This window comes from Engystomops pustulosus, chromosome 4, assembly GCF_040894005.1.
Source record: "Engystomops pustulosus chromosome 4, aEngPut4.maternal, whole genome shotgun sequence".
Lineage (NCBI taxonomy): Eukaryota > Metazoa > Chordata > Amphibia > Anura > Leptodactylidae > Engystomops > Engystomops pustulosus.
Window position 1 is genome coordinate 174259329 of NC_092414.1, and position 23616 is coordinate 174282944.

Sequence of the window (23616 nt, forward strand, 5' to 3'; positions counted from 1 at the left end):
TTTTACTGATGTTGTTTCCCACTTTATTCTAACTAAATAAATTTTAAAAAAAATCAGAAAAGGCTATTTTTGCTACCTGCAGTATTAGCACAAAATGTTGCAATAGTAGCAAAAGAAATAAACAAAACATATTAACAAATCACAGCTTGGAAACCCTGGGAAAATGTTGCAATAAAGTATTTGTTAAAGGAAATTTACCATCAAAATCCACAATAAAATCAGCATAAACCCGGGGCTCTTACTCATAGATCCGGGCACTGTGACTGTGGTTATCTTCTTATATGTGTTATCCATGGAATCCTTCCTTCTAAAATCAACTTTTAAAATTATGCTGATGAGCCTGAGGGGCTATCCTAGTCCCTCTACGATCTTTTGTCAGTCCTCAGCTTTTGTGCAGTGAGCACTTCATGCTGTATTCTTAATGCTGAGGGAGCAGAGGGAGGATGATAAAGTGTAATAGCCTGTAGAGCAAGGGGACGGAGGGGCTAAGGTAGCCTCAGAATACAAGGAACCTGCACAAAAAGCACAGAATAAAAATAGAGAGGTAAAATTAAAAAAAAAACACTAATCTGGCCTTTCCAATTACAGTATATACTCAAGCATAAGCCAGTCTGAATATAAGCCCCCTAATTTTACCACAAAAAAAAAATGTGAAAACCTAAGCTTAGAGTAGAAAATGCATTGGTCATAACCTCCCTCCCCCCAGTATAAAGCCAGCCAGCCCATGTCCTCTAGTATATAATTGGCCAGGCCCCTGACCCACAGTATATAGCCAGCTAGTACATGTCCCCCAGTATCTAGCCAGCCCCAGTATATAGCCAGCCAGTCCCCTGTATTTAACAAGCCAGTCCCCTGGATATAGCCTGCCAGTACCCTGTATTTTTCCAGCCAGCCCCTTTATATAGCCAGCAACTCCCTGTATATAGACATCCAGCATCTATATAAAGACAGCCAGTCCCTTGCATATAGCCAGCCTGTTTCTTGTATCTAGATATCCAGCCCCTGTATATAGCTATCCAGTCCCATTTATATAACCAGGAAGTCTCCTTTATGTAGCCAATCATCCCCTGTATATAGCCAGCCAGCCCACTGTATAAAGACAGCCAGCTTCTATATATAGACAGCCAGTCCCTTGCATATAGCCGGCCAGTCTCCTGTTTATAGCCAGCCAGTCCCCTGGATATAGTCAGCCAGTCTCCTATATATAGTCAACAGTCTCTTGTGCTTAGATAGCCAGCTCCTGTATATAGCCAGCAAGTCCCCTTTATGTAGCCAATCAGCCCCTTTATATAGCCCAATAGAGAAGTAGGTGCAAAAATCACAGATATATAGGTGTGTGCTGCCCCAAGAGCTAAAATGTAACAGTAAAGTCCAAGGTGTGTGTTAAAGGCTTTATTTTTATAGGTGACGCTGCAGCGAGACTCACACCCCATATTCCACCAGCGATCGGCCTCTCTCCTGCCTCACTACAGTGGCGCAGCCCTTCTAACCGGCTCACCCACCCATTTTATCCAAGACCACAGGACTAGGTCTATTAGATCCCACCCCAGCCGAGCATATGTGAGTCTCCACATTGCATCCAGTGTATGTTGCTTTTGGACCTGAGGAAGGGGAAAATGCATCTTCGAAACGCGTTGTCCATCCAGTCCATTTTATTTAGCCAGCAAGTCCCCTTTATGTATCCATTCAGCCCCTGTATATAGCCAGTCAGTCCCCTGCTCCTAGTGTATAGCCAGCCAATCCTCTTTATATAGCCTGCCAGCCCCGATATATAGCCAGCCAGTCCCCTGTGTATAACCAGGCAGCCTCTGTATATAGCCACCCCCTGTATATAGCCAGCCAGTTCCTGTATATGGTCAGTCAGTGTCCTCTGTATAGCCAGCTTTCCCCATTATATTGCCAGCCAGTGTCCTGTGTATAGCCAGTCAGCCCCTATATATAGTGAGACAGTCCCCTGTATATAACACGCACGCCCCCTGTATATAGCCAGCCAACCCATGTATATAGCCAGCCAGTCCCCTGTGTATAGCCATCCAGCTTCTGTATATAGCTAAAGAGTCCCATGTATTTAGACAGCCACTCCCCTGTATATAGAGAGCCAAAAACCTGTATACAGCAAGTGAGCCCCCTGCCCAGCACATAAAAATAAGCTCTGTACTCAGCTTTCCAACACCCCCCGCAGATCCACTACTTGATCCAGTCCTGCCGGCAGTGACAAGTCCATGCACGCTGTGGGCGCACAGACTATGACGCCAGCTGCTTGCTGATATCAGCCGCAGCCGGGGGCAGGGATCAAGAAGAGGACCTACAGGGAGCATCAGAAAGTTGAGTACAAAGTTTATTTTTTATTATATAAACAAGTATAAGCCGAGTTCATTATAATGAAAAAGTGGGAAGTTATTTTTATTTTGTATATTTGCTGTGTAATTGTTACTGAAAATGTTGCACTTCCTGTATTGTTTTCCCTGGTAAAACTGAGACTTAAAATAAAAATAAATAAATATAACAATACATATAAATTACAAAATTATTGTAATAGTGGCTTTGTACTTTATTGTACTACATTGTTCTGTGTTCCAGTAATTTATATAATAGGTACTTATAAAGTCCTTATACTTACTATCTCTCAATGTATATAATGTCATTCTCAATTTCTAATAAAAAATTATGTTATTATGTTATGTCATTGTCTTCTGATTGCTTATTAATTGGTTACTGGGCAGATTCAGCTTTGTCTGTACACTTGGAAGAACCTCTTAAACATATTATTGTACATAAAGAGATTTTTATAATGTGTTGTCTTCTTATGATGATATGTCATAACATTATTATGTGTTTACAGCATTTCTCTCTCACATGATCTCCCTCTAACCTGTTACACTAGAAACTTTTCAAGAAACTTTAACCTCTGCTGTGCAGTCAACCATTTAGCTTCAGTGTTACATATTGAACAGTGCAATGTGAGACTGTGCAGGAGCCTGTGGTTGGAGAAAGACTTCCAGGCTATCAATTGGCTATGAGTAGGGAGTGAGGCTGGGCTGTTAATAACAGGGAAGTGTTTAGACTGTCAGCTTTCGCTACACCCTGCGAGGGCTCAACACGACTGAGTGAAGGATCATAGGGCTCAGGGTCTGGAGCACTCATCTCAGGAGCACACTCTTGGGGGATCTTGTGTCTTCCTACAAGCAACAGAGGCAGCAGAAGTCTACACACCAGGAAGTGTCCTGATTTCCCTTGTTCTGAGCATGTCCCCACATCACGCTGTCAGATGACTATTTGACCCTATGACCATATAGTATTCAGCTTTGTACTATCACTTGTGGTCACAAGTTTTCCCTTATAATCTAAATAAGTCTCATTGTGTGCACTTCTTGTTTCGATGACAGACAGCGGTGACTTCTTCGAAGCAGCCGACCAAAGCTCCTTTTGGAAGCTACAAGATCATCTTGTCATCTGCTTAGCAAGCAATACATTTTTGAAACTAAGGCGTAGCTGCGCCAAACTTAGCGCAGGCCTATCGGAGGTGTTTTTGCCTCCTTAAACCCAACATTTTTAATTCTTTATTTAGAACTTTTTTTGTTTTAGCAACGTTTTCCCTAACATCTGTTTACCTGAAGGGCATAGGTAACATCCTCATCACCATGTGTTGTGTCTTAGCTTAAACGTACCCCTACATTTTGTGGGTGAAAATGGTCGGGGGAGTTATTATGAGCATTGTGCTTGAAAATGAGAGAAAAAATGGCTACGCAGAAGGGGAAACTGTATGTGGACAGGTGATTCTGGAGCTGCTGGAAGATACTCGAGTGTTAGGACTTCACCTACACGGACATGGGGGAGCATTCGCATCCTTTACGATGAAGAGAGAAGGAGAATGGGTGGAATGTCTTAATAAAGAGATTACCTTACTTGCAAGATCCACAGGTAAGATGTATGACATGAATGGTAATACTTCAGCTCAAAATATAAAGGTTTTTTTAATCTTTTAGGTACGCTCTAAATCGCACTTCACTTCAAATTTTTTTACACTATAATTTAACAGATTGATGAGATCCATATTTTTCTTTTTTTATGTATTTAAAATGCTGAAGACATTTTTTTCACTAGATTCCCAGTTGTTGTTTTTTTCTTCATTTTCTGCTGTTCATTAAAATTCTGGAAAAAAATAATAGATATTTCCACTAACAAAACTTTTTGAGGGTTTTAATCTCACTCACTTGTATATATGACCAACTTACACAAGTCCAGGCTTTTTGTAATTGAAGATAGTCCAACTTCTAATGGGTTCCATTGCGAGTTATGTTTTTTATTACCGTGATAATGCAGTGTGTAAACCCAATGAAAGGCACACACAAATGTGAACTACCAAGAAGTTATATCTTACAATAATAAGTTGTAGCCTATTTAAAACAAACTCAATAAGTGTCCCCATTTTCACTGGATCATTGATCGATGATGGTACAAGTTTTCTGTTGCACTATAGACTATACCGCTGGGCCTTCTTCACATACTGCAAATAAAGTAACCATTATAGCAACCAAATTACTTCTCAAAACTGATGGGGGTCTCAGAATTGGAATACAGACAGTCCCTGGGTTACGTACAAAATAGGTTCTGAAGGTTTGTTCTTAAGTTGAATTTGTATGTAAGTCGGAACTGTATATTTTATAATTGTAACTCCAAACAAATTTTGTTTTGGTATCTGTAACAATTGGATTTAAAAAATGTTGGGTTGTTATAATAACCAGTATTAACACTAAAGCTTAATTGCAGTTACCTGTAGTAACTGTTATAGCTCTTTATTGTGGTCTATGGTTAAAGTACAGTAAATTACTAATTACCAGTGGCCTGTTAGTAACTAGGGGTCATCTGTAAGTCGGATGTTCTTAAGTAGGGGACTGCCTGTACTAGCAATTAGTCAGCTATGACATGGATATGTCTGATAACTCATGTTTCCTCTTCTGGCTTCATGATGTATATATACAGTATAGTGGTAAGTGAGGGCCATAACAGATCACACAGATTATGGAAGATCCTCTGTACCACTCGATCATTAGCAGGCTGTCTAATAACCTGTACTATAAAACAAATTATATATTTCAAACAGTGAACTATGTAAATATGGCAGAAAACTTATGAAAAAGCCACATATACTAATGGAATGTATGGCTTGTCATGCTGAAACCAAGCCCACACACAGCCCTGTCCATAAAAAAAGAAAAATACGATGGCACAAAATAAATTTTATCTTCTGATATATTAGAAGTGTCTAAGAGCAGAACGGTTTTAGTTGCCCATGGTAGCCAATCAGAACTCAGCTTTCATTTTCCCACAGTTATTTAAGAAATTAAAGCTGAACTCTGATTGGATGCCATGGGCAACTGAAGCAGTTTTACCTCAGACACTTCTGATGAGTTTCCCCCTATGTTTTGTTTAACTATAAAGATAAATTGAGTTAATTGTTAATGTACTAGGAGGCTTATCCTGGTCACAAATGTGTTTTGTGTAACACATGCGATTGACACTGGCGAACACGTGATTTACACGTAAATGTGATTTACAATGTAAAACACACGGTGCTTGTTCAATTGAATTGTATATATGAGTATATATGGGTAAGACGCTCCCTCTTGCATTTGAATTGCGTTTAAAAACACAATTGCGCCCTGACATGTGAACGCAGCCTCAGATTTGCTAAACATTTACAGAATACAATTGAAATAAATTGCAGTGCAAGTAATGGACCAGAATTATTAAGAGTTTCTAACCAGCGGGTGATATAAGATCAGCCATCATAAGGCTCTGTAAACAGACCTAACATAAGTTTAATCTAACAATTGGTACTAGGGCTCTGTTTATACTGGAGGCAGTGGGGTCTGCTGGGCCTCACAAAATGTTTGTTGTCAAGAATAGCGCAGCCAACAGCTGTAAAAGATATCAGTATCCTGACCGACTAACATAGTTGTCACGTCATAGTGGCATAAACAGGAGTCAAAATGCTGAGCAGAGCCTAAATAATAGACTTTTTATTGCTGTCATTGCATTTACAATGCACTTAGGCCTCTTGCACACTAGCGTTGCGTTTCACGTCAGGGTGCAATGCGTGAAAAACTGACGTTTTGGCTGCGTTTTTGTTCCATTTTTCCTTGGAGTAATTTGCGTTTTTGCGTTTTTCACGCGCGTGTTGTTAGCGTTGTTTTTGCGTTTTCGGCGCATTTTTGACGCGCGTTTCAATGGGAGACTCGAGCAGTTTTCAAAGGGACCATGATTTGGGATTAAAATGTGTTATTTAATTGAAAAATAATGTCTTCTGATAATTTGCAAACATCTGCGATCTATTCTTCACTGTTCCGCGCGTATATTATCTCCCGACAATTTAGCAGATGTGAAGAACAGTGAAGAATAGAATAAAACCAGTGAACACAGTGAACACAGTGACCACAGGATCATTTAAGATAAAAACACAGTGCAGAACACAGTGCAGAATAGATTACAGATGTTCGGCACATCTGCTTACTTGTCGGGAGATACGCGCGGAGCGGTGCGAACAAAATAGCATGTGAAGAACAATATATATGTGTGTAAAGAACACATTGCAGATGTTTCCATACATCTGCAATGTCTTCTTCACACATATATATTGTTCTTCACATGCTATTTTGTTCGCACCGCTCCGCGCGTATCTCCCGACAAGTAAGCAGATGTGCCGAACATCTGTAATCTATTCTGCACTGTGTTCTGCACTGTGTTTTTATCTTAAATGATCCTGTGGTCACTGTGTTCACTGTGTTCACTGGTTTTATTCTATTCTTCACTGTTCTTCATTGTGTTTTTTTAATTAAATGATCGTTCGCGAGCAGGGGAAATACTGTTATACTGGTCACCTAGCAACCCTTACGTTTAAAACGCATTGCACTCGCATTGCACTTGCAATGTTTGCGAGTGCAATGCGTTTTTGATACGTCCCCATAGACTTGAATGGGGCGTGAAAAATGCGCGTGAATCGCAAAAATAGAGCATGCTGCGATTTTGACGCGCGTGCAAACGAACGCAAGCACGCGCGTTGAAAACCACGCAAATGGAGAAAGACCCATTGAATACAATGGGACAGAGTGCAATGCGAGTTCTGCGCGTCAAATGCACGCGCAGAACTCGCGCGTGAAAAACGCCAGTGTAGAAGGGGCCTTAGAGAGGTAACTGCTTATTCAAACCTTCTGACATAGGGAAACACCTGGACTATTTCCAGTAAAATTGTGCAGAAAGATATTTTATTCTATTTGCCTTGGATTTGATTTATGGTTTTTACATTGGGGTGTGGGTTCCTGTTGGAAATGTGTTTTTGTGACCCCAGACACCCCAGATGAGGTATGTGGTCACACCTCCACAACGTCTATGCCCGGATCAGAGTGCCAACAAATGGTCACCATCAAAACTTCCATATTAGACGGATATATCAGTGAAGATTGTCTAAACAATTAGACACCAATAAATATACCAAAAGCAATCTAACCAATCATATTTGGGGATCATACCCAAAATATATTACAACTTCCAAGTTTCATGGAGCCATAATACTGCCCCACGAGAGAGTATAGGTCTGAATTGTACATACCTGTACATGGAGGCTGTGGCAATTTACATTTAGATCAGAAAATTGGGATTTAACAGCAGGGGAAAGCTGGGTGGAAGTGGGAAAGCTGTATGTTTTCCATTACACAGACTAATTAACAAGCATTAATTAGCAGGCAGCTGTTAGAGTACAATGGTGTGACAATATCATAACAAAATTTTTATTTTGTGACATTTTCATGTTAAAAGTACATGAAACTGTCACTAAATAATAATTTTGTTATGAATTATCATCACAATTCCTGAATTGATGTGACAATGTAGCTAGTTACATCACGGATCACAGAAGGCAATAGAAGTCTATGGGTCCACAAAGAAAAAAGTATGAAACATCTTTTATTTATTTTTTTTACTGATGAGGCTGAAAAATCAGGTGTGATGTTTTCAAAGTAATGTTAAACCTACAATTTTTGTTGCGGACACGGAGACGGATGCACGACTGAAGCTGAACATCAATGTGAAAGAGCCCTAAGAATAGGAGCCACGGCTAGCTCAGTACATCACAGGGAGCGATGTAACACTGTGGCTAGTATAGTATCTCAAGGGGCATTCTCAAACACAATCAGGTGGGACTGGGGAATACAATCCATTGCTCCCTGTTATCAGCCACTTTAGGTCTGGTAGTGGCTGACTAAAGACAAACTATTGCTCTCAGCCATTTCCAACCATCAGGGAGAGACTGACTGCAGGATAGTGGAATTTCCCTTGGATATACACAGGACACAGTTAAATGCAGTTGGCCTTTAGACTGACTATTCTTACTCTGCATGTGAGATACTATACTAGCCATGATGTCACATGGTGTACCCGTGATGTACTCACCCAGCTGCAGCTCTTCACTTTGTTTGGCAACATACATACTTATCAATGTTGGCCCACCCTCTCATAAGGCAGTCGGACATGTGCTGTCACCTGGCGCAAGTCTGCAAGCTAAGCTGCGCCGCTCTGAGCAAGGATCCTTGCATCCTTGTTATGGGCTTATACATATGGCCGTGGTATGCACCCACTGCCCAAGGTGAAAAACTCACAGCAGGTTCTATTTCTGCCCCAGTTTGTGGCATGTACAGTCTCTATTCTGCTCATCGATGTGTGAGTGCAGTTCACACTCCAATGACAGATGGGCCGCAAACAATGGAATTAGCTTGCAGTCTGTGAAATTCACACATTCATCTGCAAGAGGCCTAAGAGGTGGTCATGTTATGGTAGGCATGCTCTTCTGCTCTTCCAATAATGTTTTTGGAAGTATCTAGGCATTCAGCCTCTGTTGTATATAGCCTGTCAGCTCCCGTAATATATAGCATTCCAGCCCCCTGTAGTATATAGCCTTCAGCCCCTGTAGTATATAGCCAGCCAGCCCCTGTAGTATATAGCCTGCCAACCCCCTGTAGTATATAGCCCACAAGCCCCCTGTAGTATATAGTCTGCCAGCCCCCTGTAGTATATAGCCCACCAGGCCCCTGTAGTACATACCTTGCCAGCTCCCTGTAGTATATAGCCTGCCAGCCTCCTGTAGAATATAGCCTGCCAGCCCCCTGTAGAATATAGCCTGCCAGCCCCCTGTAGAATATAGCTGCCAGCCCCCTGTAGTATACAGCCGCCAGCCCCCTGTAGAATACAGCTGCCAGCCCCCTGTAGAATATAGTTGACAGACTCCTGTAATATACAGCCTGCCAGCCCTACAGTATATAGCCAGCTCCCTGTAGTATATAGCCTGTAAGCCCATTGTAGTATATATCCTGTGAGCCCCCTGTAGTATATAGCCTGCCAGCCCTTTGTTGCATATGGCATGCCAGCCCCCTGTAGTATACAGCCACCAACCTCAAGTACTATATAGCCAGCCAGCCCCCAGTAGTCTACAGCCACCAGCCCCCTGTAGAATACATCCCCCAGCCCCCTGTAGTATACAGCCCCAGCCCCCAGTAGTATACAGGCCCCAGTCCCCTGTAGAATATAGCCACAAAATAGTAAACATCATACTTACCTCACCTTACCTCTTTCTCGTTCTTCGGGCAGCCGCTGGCCACTGAAGCCGGAGCTGCCATCACTGGGGGAGATTGCCGATGCACTGGGGTCTCCAGCGATGGTAGCTGTGTCTCACTGATACAGCTGAACTCCTAGACCCCTATGTGCGATGCAGGAGGCCATGATCCGCTGCACATCGCACACAGAGACAGTCAGCAACTCAGCTGGAGGGAGCCCCTTTTAAAGTGAAAGTGGTGGGGTCCTTTAATCCGGCCCTGGTAGGCATCAACCAAAAGTCACTCACCATATCTGGGAATAAGGTTTTATATAGCCATACTGGTTTCTGAGGCTGCGCTGATCAGTTAGCTTGGGACACTCATGCCACATAGATAGCCAGGACTGAGCAAGGATCCTTGTTATGGGCTTATACATATGGCCGTGGTATGCACCCACTGCCCAAGGTGAAAAACTCACAGCAGGTTCTATTTCTGCCCCAGTTTGTGGCATGTACAGTCTCTATTCTGCTCATCGATGTGTGAGTGCAGTTCACACTCCAATGACAGATGGGCCGTAAACAATGGAACTAGCTTGCAGTCTGTGATATTCACACATTCATCTGCAAGAGGCCTAAGAGGTGGTCATGTTATGGTAGGCATGCTCTTCTGCTCTTCCAATAATGTTTTAGTAAGTATCTAGGCATGCAGCCTCTGTTGTATATAGCCTGTCAGCTCCCGTAGTATATAGCCAGCCCCCTGTAGTATATAGCCTTCAGCCCCTGTAGTATATAGCCAGCCCCTGTAGTCTATAGCCCACCAGCCCCCTGTAGTATATAGTCTGCCAGCCCCCTGTAGTATATAGCCCACCAGGTCCCTGTAGTATATAGCTTGCCAGCTCCCTGTAGTATATAGCCTGCCAGCCCCCTGTAGAATATAGCCTGCCAGCCCCCTATAGAATATAGCCTGCCAGCCCCCTGTAGAATATAGCTGCCAGCCCCCTGTAGTATACAGCCACCAGCCCCCTGTAGAATACAGCTGCCAGCCCCTGTAGTATATAGCCTGCCAGCCCACTGTAGTATATAGCCTGCCAGCCCTTTGTTGCATATAGCATGCCAGCCCCCTGTAGTATACAGCCACCAACCTCAAGTACTATATAGCCAGCCAGCCCCCAGTAGTATACAGCCACCAGCCCCCTGTAGAATACAGCTGCCAGCCCCCAGTAGTATACAGCCCCCAGCCCCCTGTAGTATACAGTCCCCTGTAGAATATAGCCACAAAATAGTAAACATCATACTTACCTTCCCTTCCAGTGATCCAACAACGCTGCAGGCTCTTCCTTGTTCTTCGGGCAGCCGCTGGCCACTGAAGACGGAGCTGCCATCACTGGGGGAGATTGCTGATGCACTGGGGTCTCCAGCGATGGTAGCTGTGTCTCACTGATACAGCTGAACTCCTAGACCCCTATGTGCGATGCAGGAGGCCATGGTCCGCTGCACATCGCACACAGAGACAGTCAGCAACTCAGCTGGAGGGGGTCCCTTTTAAAGTGAAAGTGGTGGGGTCCTTTAATCCGGCCCTGGTAGGCATCAACCAAAAGTCACTCACCATATATGGGAATAAGGTTTTATATTGCCATACTGGTTTCTGAGGCTGCGCTGATCAGTTAGCTCGGGACACTCATGCCACATAGATAGCCAGGACTGAACGTGTCCCTGATGGCCTATGGGGGTGCTGGGGTATGATGTTTGAATGACACTCTAGAGCAGAACACCTCTGATGAATTGAAGCTGTAAGTAAACACTATGTCCACTGTGTGGAAAGGTGGACAATTTGCAGATGCCAAACATGTTACACACCCGGGACAATTTCCCATCTCTATTAGGGGATCCTAAGGGTGCTGTCAGACTATAGCATTCTAAAAATAAAAAAAATCTTTTTGAAAATGGATCCATGGCCAATCACATATGTGTTCATATGCAAATGCATGCCATCGGTAACCAGCACCCGGTGTCTTGCATTGTCTAATTGCAAGGCACTGGGTGCTGATTGCCAATCACATGCGTTTGCATAGGAACACTTATGTGATTAGCTATGGTCCGCCCCCTGTGCGCTTTGATTCTGTTTCAAAATTGAATCAAAATGTTATTGTCTGGCAGCACCTTCAGACTGTAGTCACACGGTGCGCTCTTGGTGAGTTCTTGGTGCGTTTTAAATGCACTAAAAACGCATGCGTTTCTGCGTGTTTACCATGCGCTTCACTGGTTTGAATAGTTTTTTCTTCATTCGTGCAAGTGTAAGCTGCTGTGAAAATGTTAATACAGCTGCTTACACTGAATAAAAACAGATTCAAACATGGTAACATGCAAAAACACATGTTTAAAAATGCACCAAAAACGCAATGTGTGTTTGGACTAGAAGGGATGTATAAGTGGTGAGTAGTATCATTCCCAGTTACACTGCCACACCTGAAAGCAAGTGATCCCTATCTGTAAACCACCTCCTCTACATGTCCTGGTCTGTGTTGTATTAAGTTCTTGACTAAACTATGCTCTTTTTATCTTAAAAACCTTAGTAAAAGTTATATTAAAATATCCCATACAGAATGGGGGAGATTTATTGGATGTCTGCGACAGAAGTCTGGAGTAACTTGCAGCAAAAGTCAGTCTCAAATGCCTTGCGCAAGGATTTAGACATTTCCTATACACTCTTCTGTACAGACAGGGGGAGCTTGCATCAAAAATTTTAGTAGAAAAAAAAACCATTTTTTTTTGATGCACTAAACCAGACCAACTACCAACTATTCAACACCACATTTATCATCAAGCAATAGACACAGTGACAAATCAGGCGCAGCTAAACACTGGTCTACTCTACCCTCCCCGCCCTGACACACCCAAAGTGGTGTGGGTTTGGAAAAACCTGGAAATTAATGGGAAGGGGGAGATTTGGGAGCGAAAAATGTATTATATTTTGTAGAAATAAAATATGGCTCTTCCAATAACATTGTATGGCACCAGAACCTGAATTGAATACTTGAATGTACATAAAAAAGGTTATCTCAGGTAGTTAATCTTAAGCAAACATTTCTATCTTGGTATTTACAATATTGTACTCACAGTATTTAGAGGTCAATGGGACAGCAAAGAATCAACAAAAGCAGAGATTGGAGCAGTGCTGAAAAGTAGGGAAATGTATCACTTAAAACTTGTACATGAAAGTAATAACATCTATTAAATCAGCAATGGAATTGTGTCTGACGTGGGATTAAAGGAAATCAACCATTTGTTTTTGTGCATTGTAAACCAAACATACCTTGATAATGCTGTAGCTGCACTGAGGCAGAAACATATCTTGTTTATTCCCTGAACTGAGTGGTTTTGCTCAAAAATCAATTATAAAATTCAGGACCTTGGGAAAGCTGGGTGTCCTGGCTGCCGTAGATAAACACATTACTTCCACATACACAGGAGCTGCCTGAACTGTCCAGAGAGGACTAATCAACCTGAGCTGGATGTATCATACACAGCAGCTGGGGGATGGTGCAGTAATTGATTACTTCTGTCTTTCAGGGACAACACAGTGATGAAATATGCTTATGCTGGGCAGGACAAGGCTGGAGCAGTGCATAATTAGGGTGAGGAGAGTGCTGGGGGAGCCACAGGAGTACCAGAACCTCATTATAATAATTTTATAATAGTTTTTTCAGCAAAAAAACTTGGTTCAGCGAATAAACAAGATATTATCCTGCATCAGTGTAGCTACAGCATTCTCAAGGTATGTTTGCTTCATAATGCAGAAAACAAATGGTAGATGTACTTTAAATTAAATTTGCCACTATTTAATCGCAATGCAATCTGCAGGCAGCACATAATAAAGCAGGATAATATATGGCGGTTGTACTATTTGTTCTATCTTCAGAGGGCATTTTATAGAGCAGGGGGAGCAAGGCAGAGTCTACTGTACATTGTGTTCTCCGTAGGCAGCATTTTATAGAACAGGAGTAGCTGAACAGAATGTACTTAACATAGTGTCCAATCTGCAGGTTGCATGTCATAGATCATGAGTGTCTGAGCAGATACACTGAACATAGTGTCCTATCTGCAGGCAGCATGTTACAAGAGGGACAAAACAGTGTGCACTGTAATAATTATAACAATACAGGCAGTCCCCGGGTTACATACAAGACAGGGTCTGTAGGTTTGTTCTTAAGTTGAATTTGTATGTAAGTCAGAACTGTATATTTTATCATTGTAATGCCAGCCAGAACTTTTTTAGTCTCTGTGACAATTGGATTTTAAAAATGTTGGGTTGTCATAAGAATCAATATTAACAATAAATCTTCATTACAGACACATTTGATAACTGTTACAGCTGATCATTGTAGCCAAGGACTAAAGTACAATAAATTACCAATATCCAGAGGTCCGTTTGTAACTAGGGGTCGTATGTAAGTCAAGTGTTCTTAAGTAGGGGACCGCCTGTAATAATAATAATAACAATCTTTATTTATTTAGCGACATCAAATTCTGTAGCGCTTTGCAAATCTTTGGTTTATACCACCTGGTGTTAATGCAGGCTGTTTTATTTGCCGCTACACTGGACCATTCCAGAGACTGACACCTAGAGTCAATAAGTAAAGGCTCATCCCGACCAGCCGCTTATTTCCTGGTTCACATCAGCTGGAATACACTGTCAGCCCCTAGTGGAGATTTTTCACAGCAAGCCTGTTATAGAGCAGAAGTAAATGAGCAGATTGCATATAGAGTCCAGTCAAGCTTTGCGCTGTGTAATCTGTAGGCGCTATATAAATAGAGATCTTATATAGTGTGTCTTCTTTGCAGGTAACATGTTGTAGAACAGGAGGAGCGAAGCAGAATGCATATACTGTCCTATCTCAAGGCAGCATGTTATAGAGCAGGAGGAGCTAAGTGTCTTGTCTCCATTTGGCTTTGAACATAGTGTCCTGTCCGTAGAAGGCATATGATAGCTGTCAAAAACTGAAAGAATTGCCTCTATGACTGCAACATAGAAAGAGCAAAGATATAGATGACTAAATATCAGAATATTTTCCCATGAAATACTTCTATGTCATGGTTGCAGGTTCTCTTTAAAAATTGAATCTTTACTAAAGTATAAACAAAAAATGTAAATACCCCAAAAGTCTTAGGTTTCGAAGCAGTGAAAAAATGGATGTTAACTCCTTAACGACCTGGCCCTTTTTTGTTTTTCCCCACCCATTATTTTTTTTACTTTATCCTTTTTCATAGCTATTTGAGGGCGGTTGTTATCTGTGGGACAGCGTGTCAGTATTTAATATCCCATTCTATGTACAGAGAAACAGGAAAAAAATTCTGATGCAGTGCAATTTGCATACTGTCTTAAGGGCTTTGAATTTACAGCTTTTACTGTGCAGTCCAATTGACACCTCTCATTTATTCTGTGGGTCAGAATGATCAAATATAAAATGTATATAGTTTTTCATTTCTTTTTAATACCTTAAACTTTATTTACCCCTTTCAAGATAAAGAACAATTGCCATCTCATACGTTTTATAAGCCTGTAGGCTACTTTAACTCTAAGGGACTGTTCCAATATGGTGCAATGCTACTGTATTGAAGCATAGAGGAATTTTTCTTGATCTGTATATGTCCAGCCTACACCAGGGTCTAGTATAGATCCTGCAATGACCATGAGACCTTCCGTAAGGATACAACAACTGTTCACCACCCCTTATCCCCCATGATGTCAGTGGGGCACCTATCGAATCAAAGATGTTGCCGCCCATGTGTTGCCAGAATTTAAATGCCATGTTTGACTGCTCTCTACTGTATATGCAACATGGCATGTAGTCTAAGGAAGGAGACAAAAACAACTCCATAAAACTGATCATTCACGGCTCCATATGGAGATATGGAGACAGAGAGGAAACCAGTTGCAGATGGGGTTTGTATTTTCGGAGTCACTTGTGTAGATGGGATGGGTTTGCAGTCTCCTGGACTGATTCACATGTGTTTGAGCTATGCAGAGACTGCTAACATGGCAATCCGCCCACTGGGACAGCATGTGCTCCGGATATTTATAGCCCCAGTATTAGGACAGTGCTCTTGTTTTATTATTCAACGTAAAGTAATACTGTACAGTGACCGCACCATGAGCACGTCCTGCAGCACTTTTCACCAATATTAACTTTTGGTGGGTATTATGTATAACACGCAATACGCTGGTATCGTAGATTGTGTCAGACTCTTTTCCGACTCAATTATGGCAGCATTTTATTGACCTGATTAGTACTCACCTGGGAAGGCATTTCACTGTTTGGTAGGCATATCCTTTACATTCTTGAGGCAGTTGATGTTTCCCTGATCAATCTCCTCCCAGAACTGGAGCATCAGTCAACTGCCAGAGGAGACATGATGTCCCAAATGTGCTTGATTGGAAGACCATTCAATAGCAACAATGCCTTCATCATACAGGAACTGCTGACGCTCTACGTCCTCCCAATGCCTCCTACACACATTACTCCAGTACAGGGTTGGTATCTGGCAGTTTTGGCCGGATCCCACCCATGTACTTAAGGGACTAGAGCAGGGGAATTCCCTTTTTCTTCCATTAAGTAAAAAGCGGTTATTAGCAGGGAATAATACATATTGTGCCCCCCAAATAAATTACATCTTCCCAATTAAAGTTATAAAATTACATAACATTATATATAATATATATAGTGCAGTGCAGTATTAATTTATTTGTTATGGAGGGATTTAATTAATTAAAAAAGGCAGCTAATTTACTTTTAGCGACACATGCAGGATATCGGGCACACGATCATAGCGAATCGTGGCACAGTGCATTATCGTGGAACAATGCACTTTGGGTGAACTCCTCGGACAGGTAAGGTAAATGTGCCCCATTGTGTTGTTTAAGTGTACCTTTATTTTTTTGAGCAGTGTATTATGACTTTGGTCTCTCTTGTTCTATACTGCGACTTATGACTTATAATGTGATTATTCATTGTGGAGGACCATTCTATAAGCCAATTTACTACCTTTGCCATCTACCCTTCTGTAGCTTATTTGATCTTTTTTAAACAATTTATTGATGTCATTGTAAGTGATATTATGCAATCCTAAATCTGCACCCAGTAGACCCAGGCTTCACCTGGACATTGTCTTCTACTGTGTTTCTGTAATTTTTATTTGATTTGTTTTAAATAAAGTGCTATAATTTTTGGTGATACTCGTGTGATAAGTGGCATTTTTCTGCTTTCTTTTTTGGTTCTTTTTTATAAATAACAGGTTAAACTAGACCAAATTAACATTTCTGTTTATATTTTGAGGCCATTGCCATATTTCTCCACATTTCTGTATTCTTCTATTCTGTTATTTCTTTTTGTGTTACCTGACTTTTTAAAATAATTGTTTTTTACTTAGGTGAAACCCACATGTTTACAGCTGGGAGTCATAAACTTCCCTTTCGTTTCCAGCTTCCTGATGGGTAAGTGAATTTAAAAAAAAGTTAAATAAACAGAGGGGCACATGTATCATAGTTCTTCGGCTGCCTCTTTTTCAAGTTTCCTGAAGTTGGCCTACTTAATCCTTGCAATGTATCTTAAAGGAAACCTACCACTTTGCAATAGGGCTACTAAGCAGCAAATACCGTGCCAGAGCATATCCTCGTTATGTTCTTAACCCGTTGTAAAGCGTTTGAACACTTTAGTAATCTTTATAAACGAAGCAGCTTCGGCACACGGTGGTACGCGCTCAGCGCACCATGGGCGCGACCGTGCGTGTGCCTGAATAGGAAGTGGTCACGCACATGGTGCGCGGAGTGCGTACCACCATGCGCCGAAGCTGCTTTGTATATAAAAATTACTAAAGTGTTTTAAGGCTTTACAACGGATTAAGAACATAACAAGGATATGTTGCAAGGATATGAGCTCGTGCACGGTATTTGCTGCTTAGAAGACCTATTGCAAAGTGGTAGGTTACCTTTAAGTTTTTTCCCTTTGTGATACATGTGATGAGTTTCCTGTTTAGTCTCACTTTTGCGACTTTTTGAGGTGTGCAACTTTTTAGTCCCAAATAGTAAGTCTGGGTCTACCATGCTCTGTTTGCGACTTATTAAGGGCAAAGGGGACAATTCCAAGCCCTAAAGTCGCACGAGTTAAACAAACATCTGGGCTACAAAGATAAATACGGCCACTGCACTAAATCCTCGAGGCAGCTAACTTTGGTACACTGCTTGATTTTTGCGCCTAAAAAGTCGTACAAAAAAAATAAAAAGGAAGTAATAGGAGTGATACATGTCCCCCAATGTTTAGAATAATGTCGTTATATAAATAAGGATAATTATTATTATTATTAAAACGAGGATATAGGACCTTAAGAAAAAAGTAAGCTGAGATATAGAGGATCAAAGGCGGTTACGGTATATACCAATTTCCAGAATAATTGAAGCAACATTCATTGGTTCAGACCGATTTCACTAATATTCTTATTGTTGTTATTCTTACATATACCTTTAAAGGAAAACTTCCCCTTTAAATCCTCACCTACCACTCTAGGTCTGCTTTTTATCGAATCCTTAAAGTCCCAGCGTGGTTTTGTAAGTTGTACAATTAAGCATGAAACACTGCACCAAAAAAGTTCTCATTAAATTTCACTATACAGCAAACTTAGACTTAAAATTTTTTTTCACAAATCAATAGCTCTTATGGTATAGAACAACTTTGTCTTTTACTTAAATTGCCGTTGTTTATCAGTACATTTGCCTGTCAGTTTAGCCTGTCCCTGCAGTAATTGTCTCCCCTGGCTGTGCTGATTATCGCTGTTTTATTTACACTAATTTAGCCCATTTTCTATCTGCTGGAGAGGAGGGGATACTGTACCCTGCTCACTCTAGAAGGATTAGGAGGTCATATGATGCTGATCCCTGTGTAGCTAGAAGGAGACCAGTGTCTGTGCAGCTCTGTGGAAAGAACAGAAAACATCATAGAAAGTGAGGGCATCTTATTGACTCAGCTTTAAGACGAAGAGGTTAGTCTCTGCCTACTTCTCACAAGTAGTTTCAGAACAGGAAATGCTATAACTCTGGAATTAAAGGCGAGCAACACTAAATATGCATTGTTCAGTTTGTTTTGAAAGGGGGAATCTCAAATGGCAATTTAGTAAAAAAAAATTATTATGTACCATAATTGGAATGACACTTTTTGATTTTTAAGGACATGTGCTATTTAAACTTTTAACAATTAAAGTTTTCTGCATCATGGTATTTTCACTTATATGATAAATAAAATTAACATTTGCTCATCATTGTATGCTTACTTATACTTACCACTGTCCTTTCCTGTCCCTTTAATAACCTGTTTCTGTTTTACTTCTAGACCCCTGGTCACATCTTTTACCGGTAAATATGGGAGGGTGCAGTATCGATTTACTGCAGTGTTGGAAAGACCATTGATGCCTGCTTACACAGTTGACCGTGAACTGAGAGTCACCAGCCGTATTGATGTCAACTCCCCAGCACTACTTGTAAGAAAGTTTATTTTCTCTTTTTTTTCTGAAAACTTTTCCTCCAGATGACTGCGTGTTATTTGTGTTTACCTTCCAGTAGCAAGTACTTTTGTCTGCCTGTGTTTGGTATCTGCCCTGGTAATGTATGCAGGTGTGCCAATTTGTTTTATTAGCTCTACATCACGCAGCCCCATTTACCGTACAGCCTGCATTTGTAAGGCTCGCTGTCCTAAACGTGAATAATGACAGCTGCAGAAGACATAATTATGGGAGACTTATTATTAATCATTGCAGGTCTGCTATCTAACGCAGACCATTATATGTCACGTATCCATCCATTTTTCATGCCATTTTCTACCACTAAGTAAGTGTATGCAGCTGCTGGCGGAATCCTTTCAGCTATCATGCCCTAATGGCAAATTGGATCACATTAAAGCATTGAACTCCATAATGACTGCAAATATATAGTATGGCAGGGAGGATCAGAGCATGAGTAACAACACAGTGGCGAGATGTGGAGCTAATGAGCTTTATTCTTTTATCTGCACCCATTTTATCAAAATAATATACAATTATACCTTGCACTTTCATGACAGCTATACAGGAGCCTAATGGTCCGGTATTTAAATATGAATGATATCATCACAGAAAAATACTCTGGCAGTTGAAGCCGATTTTAAACAACACCAATTTGACATAAAATATCATGGAATTTTTTTTTTGTCTTTTTGGAAAGGTAACATATAAAAGGGACTTGTATAACTTCACAAACTCCACCATTTTTGCTGTTTGCCCAGGGCAGAGAAAATATATTCAACCCCCCCCCCCCCCTTGGAACTATTGATTTATTATTGACCAATAATAGTGTATTCAATACTGTTATAGTTGTTGTTTTTTTATTTTTAACTAAAGGGAGTAAAAGCCTCTGAACCCACAATTTATAAAATTTGTAATCTTTATAGCTATCTCCAGTCAGACATACATATTATAACCTGCTAATCATTAAAGGGGTATTCCCACGAACTAAAGGCCTGTGGATAGGGCCTAACTTTAGTTTGTGGGAAAACCCCTTCAAATGAATGGTCATACATCATGGGTGTCAAACTCACACAGTGGGCAAAAATTAAAAACTTAGACAAAGTCACGGGCCAACCAAGATAGTGGAAAAAATTGTACAACGGAGGAAGTTTTTCCTTCTCATCAGGGATAAAGAGGGACCTTTTAATATAGAAACAAAGTTAAAGGGAATCTGTCGTCAATGTAAAACTGAAGATGGTGTAAGGTATGCAAATAAGTTTTCCAGGATGGGATAAGGAAAACCACGCCTCTTTTAGCTGCCTTGTAAGGCAGCTCCCTTGACATCAAGCATGACCTTCAGGAAACCTAATGGGGCAGATTTACTTACCTCGCCCATTCGCGATCCAGCGGCGCGTTCTCTGCTCTGGATTCGGGTCCGGCCGGGATTTAAGAAGGTAGTTCTTCCGCCGTCCACCAGGTGGCGCTGCTGCGCTGAAAGTCATCTCATCGCGCCGGAATGCACCACCTCGGACCAGGTGAAGGTAAGCGGTCCCCAAGCGACACTTTTTCGGTTTTTAAATGCGGTGGTTTTTCCGAATACGTCGGGTTTTCGTTCGGCCACGCCCCCCGATTTCCGTCGCGCGCATGCCGGCGCCGATGCGCCACAATCCGATCGCGTGCGCCACAATCCCGGGGCAATTCAGGTACAATCGGCGCAAATCGGAAATATTCGGGTAACACGTCGGGAAAACGCGAATCGGGCCCTTAGTAAATGACCCCCAATGACTTGATTCGAGATTAAGACTAAACCAGTATATATATCTATTCCAAAAGGAACAGATTCCCAACTGTAGACAGCACTGTTTTGACCTGTTTGGGTCTCTTTAGTACAGCATAGGGAACTGGTTTGGCTATGTAAGAGGTGTGGTTTTACTTGTCCCATCCTGGAAAACCTATTTGCATATTTTACCACAATCCCCTATTGGAGCGTCCATGACTATAAGCCTATAAACACCTCCAAGGCGGCCTTAATTGGCAGTCTTCGTAAGGAGGATACTGTAAGGTGGCAACATTGGAGAACTGTGTATTCATACCATTGTATGTGTCATTAGAAGCAACAGGATAACACAGGGGATTTTTGTTTTGTTTCAATTACAAAAAAACAGGATAACTTCACTGATCACAGCACATTCACTTCCCACAGCAGTGACTCACAGCAGAGGGGAAGGGCTGTGGTATAATATCTCACACACCAGTGCACCAGTATACTCCAATGTGAATGCATTTTTTTCACAGTCTTGCTGCTAATAAAAACACACACAAAGGTATGGGAACACATCCTCAATACATAACATTGTGTGCAGAGAGCGCAGAGAGGTGCACAATTTTCCAATATACTTTCTATATCAATTCTTCACGGTTTTCTAGATCTCTGTTTGATGTCATTCTATAGGAAGCTTCTATGTTTACTTCCTGTGTATAGAAATCTGTCCATGGTCATGTGATGTCACGCAGGTGCAGTAGCCATGATTATTATCTCAGAGAGTAATCAGGACCGTGTGATAATAATATCGGCTCGGGCACCTGCCTGGCCATCACATGACCAGAAGCACATTTATATCCACTGAAAATAAACATAGAAGCTATCGATAAAAGGACAGCAAGCAGAGATCTATCCATGAGGAATTTACACAGAAATTATATTGGAAAATTGTCTAACTTTTCCTTACACATACAATATCATTATCAATATCATTATTTGCTGAAAGTGGACAATCCCTTTATGGAGTTTTCCTATTAATTGCAACTTTTCCCCATAATATTTACTTCCAAAGGTCCTGAAACCACGGATTGAAAGCAGACAGAAGGGGCACTGTCACGGGTGGTCCCATGACGGCGCTGCTCACCTCTCCCCGTTCCAGAATCCCTGCCGAGTTCCGTCCGCGCACGCCCCCTCCCCCCCCCCCCTCTTAGGGCATGCGCGGCATCTTCAGGACATTTAAAGGGCCAGTGCACCGCTAATTGGTGCACTGGCTGATCACTTCCCCTTTAAAAACCCAGCACCTTCCTTACACCCTTGCTGGATCTTTGTGCCTAACAGCCTGAGAGAAAGCTCTTCTGCGATTTATCTGCGTTCCAGTGTTTCCTGCGATTTACCTGCGTTCCCGTGTCTCCTGCGTTCCTGTGCCTCCAGCGTTCCTGTGTCTCCAGCGTTCCTGAGTCCCTCCGTGTTCCTGTGTTACCTGAGCTCTTTCGTGTTCCTGTGTACCAGTGTTCCTCTGTGCTGCTGTCCTGTGTGCTGTGTTCCCGTACCCATCTGCTTGGACCTCCTGTTGCTGACCTTGGATCGGACTCTGACATTGCATCTCTGCCGCCTGCCCAAACCCTGTGCCTGGACTTTGACCACGAGATTGTCTGCTGTCTCTGTACCTCAACCATGGCCGCCACTGCAGACAAGTCACACCTGAGGAACGACCTGGTGGTACCACGCCGCAGCTTGTCTAACCCGCTTTGCGGCGGGCTCTGGTGAAAACCGGGTACCACTTAGACGCCGGTCCCAGGTAGTGGCTTGTGTCATCGTCTGCAGTGGTTCAGAGGATCCACACCTGCAAGCCTGACAGGCACATCCTCCAAGAAGCTGATTCTAGTACCATATGTAGGAAGTGATTCCAGACTTGTAGGGGCTATAATATTCATACAGCCTGTTTACCACACCAATTCTGGATAATCCAGTCTGGATTGTTAAATTATTCCAAATTGCCAATAAAATGTTGTAGAATTTTGGTACCATATGAGCCAAAAACATAAGAATTCATTAAGAGTTATTATGTGACCAAATCCTCTTACTAATTCTGGGGCATCGTGTTCAACCAGGCAAAATTGGCATAAAATAAAGTTTCAGCTGTTAAAAAAAAAACAAAATGTACATGACATTTTTCTTAGAGTCTGTGTGTTTTACCTATGAGTGTTTTTCAGCATGTTATCCTGTTGCACAGGTAAGGCATTAGCATAGCAGGTGATCCATGCTGTATAAACATAGTAAATTCTGCCCATGTGATAGCTGGACGCCTGTGTTTGCCTTTTATATGATACGCCTGCTCTGTTCCTGGATAACCTATTTGCTATCCAGTAATTGCACCTTTTAATCACAACAGATTTCCCTTAATGTGAGTCTGTTTTCACCATCCTCGTGCTTGTGTTGTGTGTGTGTTTTTATATGTTATCAGTGCCTTATGATTTTTATCCCGTAGGCACCTGTACAACAGTCTAAGGAGAAGATGGTCGGCTGCTGGCTCTGCACCTCAGGACCAATTTCATTAAATGCCAGAATTGGCAGAAAAGGTTATTGTAATGGTGAGTTTAACTTTATTCATTTCATTTTTATACTACAGTAAGTAAAAGTACATAAGAGTCTATCACAGGCTGTGTCTGAATAATGGAATACAATGTGGGGGGTCAGATTTATCATGTTAAAAACCATGCATGCTCTACTGGGGACTCTGGGT

General features: G+C 41.7%; 1 protein-coding gene across 1 annotated transcript in view; it reads left to right on the forward strand.

Annotated features, from left to right (window-relative positions):
• The first annotated feature begins 3038 nt into the window (after positions 1–3038).
• The window catches only part of ARRDC4 (arrestin domain containing 4), a 31221-nt gene continuing 10643 nt past the window's right edge, over positions 3039–23616 (forward strand). Inside the window, exons 1-4 of the mRNA XM_072148574.1 lie at positions 3039–3921; positions 17012–17075; positions 18964–19111; positions 23362–23464. Of these exons, the coding sequence (XP_072004675.1) occupies positions 3690–3921; positions 17012–17075; positions 18964–19111; positions 23362–23464 (547 nt within the window). The 5' untranslated portion in view covers positions 3039–3689. The remainder of the gene's footprint in view (positions 3922–17011; positions 17076–18963; positions 19112–23361; positions 23465–23616) is intronic.